Source organism: Schistocerca americana, chromosome 2, assembly GCF_021461395.2.
Source record: "Schistocerca americana isolate TAMUIC-IGC-003095 chromosome 2, iqSchAmer2.1, whole genome shotgun sequence".
In the NCBI taxonomy this organism is placed as follows: Eukaryota; Metazoa; Arthropoda; class Insecta; order Orthoptera; family Acrididae; genus Schistocerca; species Schistocerca americana.
In genome coordinates this window covers 607,340,945-607,346,643 of record NC_060120.1, presented here as the reverse complement: position 1 = coordinate 607,346,643, position 5,699 = coordinate 607,340,945, and the positions used below count along the sequence as shown (strand labels likewise).

Sequence of the window (5,699 nt, the reverse complement as noted above, 5' to 3'; positions counted from 1 at the left end):
ATCTTCTTTCCAATGACCAATTTGGTTTTAGGCCCGGAAAAGGCACACAATATGCTATAGCACAGTTCACTAAAGCAATTTTAGAAGCACTGGACAAAGGTGAAAATGTAAGTGGTATCTTTTTAGACTTGTCCAAGGCCTTTGATACAGTTGACCACAAAATCTTACTTCATAAATTAGGGCAAATAGGAATAAGAGGTGTGACAAAGAAGTGGTTCAAATCATACTTGGAAAACAGAATTCAACGAGTTGAGATATCACAAGTTTCAAACAATTCCCTTATAAAACATCTGTCTGACCCAGAAAATGTGAATATAGGCGTCCCACAGGGAAGTGTATTAGGCCCAATATTGTTTCTTATATACATTAACGACTTCCCACAATGTATCAGACATGGCGAAAAAATACTTTTTGCTGATGATAGCAACATAGTAATAACAGGTGAAAATCCAACACAACTGTCAGAAAGAGCAAACGAGGCTCTCAATGATGTCCACAACTGGTCATTAAAAAATAAAGTAACCCTAAATGTAAAGAAAACTAACTATATTAACTTCCAATTGAACAAAAAACACAATGCCACTAGAATAAAAGTTAATAATAATGAATTAGAATGTGTAACAAGTACCAAATTCTTAGGGATGAATGTAGACAGCCAACTGAAATGGACAAACCATGTCAACATTTTGGCAAAGAAATTATCCACAGCATGCTATGCTCTTAGAATCCTTGCACCGGTATGCAATAATACCTGTCTTAAAATAACATATTACGGATATCTACACTCAGTCCTCAGCTATGGGATCATGTTTTGGGGAACAAGTGCCAGTAACATACAAACTGTGTTCAAAGTACAAAAAAGAGCCATAAGAATAATAACAAATAGCAACAACAGGGCCCACTGTCTAGAATTATTTAGAAAGCTAGGAATTCTAACTGTTTCTTGTGAGTATATCTTTCAGAACATAATGTTCATTAAGAAAAATCTTAACATGTACAACACAAATAGCCTAATACATGACCATGAAACAAGAGCTTGTCACCACATCCATCTAGATAGAAAGAACAAGGCAAAGACGCAAAAAAGTATATTTTACAATGGGATAAAACTGTACAACAAATTACCACAAGAAATTAAAGAAATAAATGAGCCCCTCACTTTCAGACAAAAGCTTAAAACCTTTTTAGTAAGTAAAAGTTTTTATACTGTAAAAGAATATTTAACATAGATGTAGATTATTAGCAACATATGACACTATCACCAAAATATTATGTAGCCTAATTATAAATATGTGTATGACTAGTTATAAAAACTACACAAAATATGAGAAACCTGTTTAATTGTAAATGTAAATGTGTGCTCATGTGTTGTAATCTGACGACATCCATACAATATTTATTGTTCCACGGATGAATAAATAAATCAATAAAATAGCATTGTACCATTTATTGTTTCGTCGGATTTGGATGTAAACTGTTCCTTGACCGTACGCACACATTTTCACATTTTGTTTTCCCAATGAAATTACTTGAGGAACAGCAAATTCACTATACGAAACAAAATACTGTTTGTTGGGAGTGATATGATTTGTAGCGCCACTGTCGCAATACCATTTATTTGGGTCACTGTGATTACTGGTACACACACCCATAGCGTATGAAGTAAATGCAGCGTGTTCACTGTCTCGCTTCTTCTCTTTTCTTTTATTGCTGTCACGAGTGTTCTGTGGACACTCTGCTGCCCAGTGACCTAATTGTTTGCATTTATTACACGGAAACTTCTGTTTTAATTGTGACTTCGTCATCTTTACTTGCTGATTACTTGTTTGCCGTTTTCTTGTTTTAGAAACGACAAAAGCTGCACTTCCATTAACGTCTTGTTCACGCAGCTCAATAGTACAGAGTTTTTCAATCAATAAATTCAAGCTTTGCATTTCTGTCGGTATCGTATCCCAGAGATCCTTATAATTGTCGTAGTCTTTTCCCAGTGTAGACAAAATTCGACCATTTAAGATTCTTTCAGATAGCGTATTTTCTTCATGTTTTGATAATTCATCGTTCAGGTCCACAAATAACTTTTGCAGTTTGGCCACATGTGCACTAATATCTTCCAATTCATCACGTTTAACACGGAAAAATGTTTCAATCAACATATTCAAACGCTGAGTACTGCTACGTTCAAATCGGGCGCGTAATTTGTCCCAGATTTCTTTAGCATTCTTGCACGTTAAGACGAGTTCTGCAACAGGTTTACTTAGCGCACTTGCTATAAGACTTGCTGCCTTTGCGTTGTCGTTGAGCCATTCCACATACGCTTCTTTTTGTTCACTTGTCGCATCTTGCGGCAACTCTACACGTTCACGTGTACCGTTAATAATATCTTCTAGTCCATATGAACGTAGCACCATAGAAATATGCCATTTCCATTTGGCCCAGTCGTCAGGTCCTTCAAGCTTATCAATGCTGACCTTATAATCGCCGCTAGCAGTCATGTTTCTTTACAGACATACGCTCATTTCAAATATTGTTTTAATTAAACTGTGTTGTTTGCCTTTACACGTGTACTGGGCCCATAACCTGATGAAAAAATATTATTTAAAGGCAAGAAAACATTTTATTAGCTTTGTAATTACACCCTGGATACGAAAAAAACACATTTACTGTAAGAAAAAAAACACAGAAGTTACACACAATGCCAAGAATAAAGATATTGACAGCAGAGTCATGGAGCAGCACATAAATATAGACGTCAAGGAATTTTTTCTTTTCTTTTAACAAGATTATCTCTTTATAACATACTGTGTAGCTGCAGAAACACTTCAGTGTTCCAGCACCTCCCCTCTTAAATTCTATATACAGCATGGAATCATTCCTAGGCAAAAGCTATGTGTAAGGACCTAATCAGGTGGAAAGTGAAATTAATATATTCAAATGACCTGAAGGAATCCTCCCAAAATAAACATATATAAGTAAAAATAGAGCTGTATCAATTACTCCTAAAACATAACTGCCATTGACTAGCAAAGACAGTGCAATAAAAATGTTGTACAACACAGTAGACCAGACAAAGTGAGATGTTCACAAACTACTGCCTTAAATATTCACATAACTGATATAATTTACTTCACACGTGTATACCATTACTTTCGGAGTTAGAGCTAAATAATAGAAACTGAAGCCCCATAAATACATCTTGTTTGTAATACGTTCTGGGACATTTCAGTTACGTTACACTACTGGGAAACACTGTTCATTACCACCTATATTTACTGAAATACGGTACATAGAATGGCAAATCTACACAGTGTCCAGTTTAGGCCTATACTTTACGCCAGTTAATGTAGTGTTAGCTTTTAATTTGGTACATGACGAAGACAAAGTGAGTTACTCAACACTTTGATTATCAACGATACATACGTATTATACTGAAACGTGAACTTGAAAACTAAGACTTTAATTCTTTGAATTAACATACCTTTTGCAAATGTTTTGGGTGTGTAGGGAAAACTGATGGTACAGCATTTTCTCGGAGCCTTACAGTTGAAAGGGAAGTTCGGTCTATGTCCTCTTCTCGGAAATGCTGAGAACATATAGTGCTCCATTTAGACGCACGCCAATTCTTCCTCCTCATGGCATTCTCCCACAGAGCTTTTCGACTTTCATTTTTAGGAAATCTAAAATCATACAGGAGAAAAACACGCTATAGTACAAGTACCGATGTAGCACACGTTCATTCACAATGAAGTTGTAAAATCACACTTAACGAGACAACTTCCACTTGAAATGTTATTCCCTTCGATTTCGCATCACAATCAGAACGATTCGAACATAATAGCGCAAAATCCTTCCAAAAGCGAGCGACAAGCCTATGCACACAAGCTTACAGCAGCAATGTTTTGGTCGGACTGAGATGGCTACCCTCGGCTTCACATAGCTTCGCAGCTGTGACGTCACGGCGTCTCCCTCTATTCTTACCTCCATGGTAAAAAGTGTCTGTTTCAGTCGAAGATGTAATCTTGGTAAGGAGTCAAAGAGTATAGAACTAGGACGTAAGAAGATGAATTTTATAGAGGATCTGACAACTTTTCAAGATAAGTGGACTGTAAACTATTTTTTTGTGGAATATAAGACAAAACCTGTATGTCTGATATGCAATGAACGTGTCTCAATTCCAAAAGAATATAACATCAAATAGCACTGGGAGACTAAACAAGCAGTTATGTTTGATAAGCACAAGCAGTGATCTCTAAGTATAGAGATCACGGGACAATTTCGGCAAGACCAAGTAAATGACTTAAAAAGGAAACTTTCTGCTCAACAGCAGAGTCAAATGCTAAGTGAAAGTGAGTTATGCAGTGGCTCTGATACTTGCAAAAAATAAAAAGTAAATAAAAAATAGAATTATATCAAAGTCATATTCAAGTGGCGAAATAGTTAAGTAATGCTCCATGACCATGTGTCCAGAAAAGAGAAAGGATCTATCAAAAATAAGCCTGTCTCTTCAAACTATTACCACAGTCTAAAGTTAGACTGTGCTATTACTAAACGTGACACTGGAAGACAAATTGAAGATCTTACGTCTGAGTTAATGAATGCAGTGATACAGCGGATACCACCATGTGGCGGTTTATGTCAGAGGTGTTGATGCCCATTTTAATACAACAGAAGAATCAGCGGCATTGTATCCAGTTAAGAATACAGGGTACTTATAAATGGTGGAAAAATTGCATTTTTTCATGACTTTATTAAATTCTATAGTCTTTCCTGATTACATTGATGTATGCATTATAAAGTTTCAGATGAAAAATGACCTATATATACCAAATTTTAAACTTACGGTCATGTATGCCGCCACGCCCCCTTTATTTCTGTTATAGAAACCAGTATTATTTCTAAAAAAAAAAACTGGGAACGTTCTGTTTCCAGCGATTATACGTGTGATGCATTGTATATGTTGGTTTCAGTGCAGGTTTCTAGTGCCTGTAAATGATTAACTTTGTTAGTATTTACTTTTGTTTCGATGCCTCTGCTACATATCTATCTTTGCCGCAGGGATCTACGGGTACGGACTGTTTTGTAGACGTTCCTACTAACATGTTTGTGTTTTGCCTACCCTTGTGTTACATTCGTTCTTTGCGAGTTAATAAAAGCATTTATGTTCACTTTCAAACTGCAATCGCGTGTTTATTTGAAGTTCAATAACAACAGGTAATGGGCCCAGGCACAGTCCCCCAGTGGTTTATTTGAAATGAATAAAAACTACGTGTTTTTGGTCACACCAAGGCGCAGATACGCAACGCCGATATCATGAGTTCACTCAGTGCTAATTCGTTGCCGTTAACTGAAAAATTGAAAGGAAGAGAAAATTGCAAGACATGGCAATTTGCAATGAAACCTTATTTACAGCACGAATAATTGTGGTAGTGTATAACGGGCGAGATCAAAGATATGCACCGCAAGGGCCAAAATAATCTTATCAGTTGATCCTGCTATTTATGTGCATCTGTAGAGCACGCCATCTGCAAAAGAAGCGTGGGATAAATTAAAACAAACTTACGAGGATTCAGGACTTATCGAAGAATAGGCTTGTTGAAAACGTTTTTAATAACACGATTAGAGAACTGTTCGTCTGTGGAGAATGTGTCAAGAATGATTTCAATGCCAAATAAATTGAATGATCTTTAACTTTGTAGTGAAAG

The 5,699-nt window shown here is 36.3% G+C and overlaps 1 protein-coding gene across 1 annotated transcript; it reads right to left on the bottom strand.

The window, feature by feature from the left end:
* Positions 1-1,278: 1,278 nt before the first annotated feature.
* On the bottom strand, positions 1,279-2,492 carry LOC124594243. Its single transcript, XM_047132607.1, has 2 exons — positions 1,444-2,492; positions 1,279-1,333 (listed from the first exon to the last, which is right to left on the bottom strand). Exons 1-2 carry the CDS (start codon positions 2,490-2,492, stop codon positions 1,279-1,281), a joined length of 1,104 nt encoding a protein of 367 aa, XP_046988563.1.
* Positions 2,493-5,699: the final 3,207 nt, after the last annotated feature.

Excerpts from the sequence above, each read along its gene's own strand:
- LOC124594243 (XM_047132607.1), bottom strand. The coding sequence starts at position 2,492 with ATGACTGCTAGCGGCGATTATAAGGTCAGCATTGATAAGCTTGAAGGA. Across the intron at positions 1,334-1,443 it reads ATCCGACGAAACAATAAATG|GTTTCTCATATTTTGTGTAG; the intron begins GTACAATGCTAT and ends ACAATTAAACAG.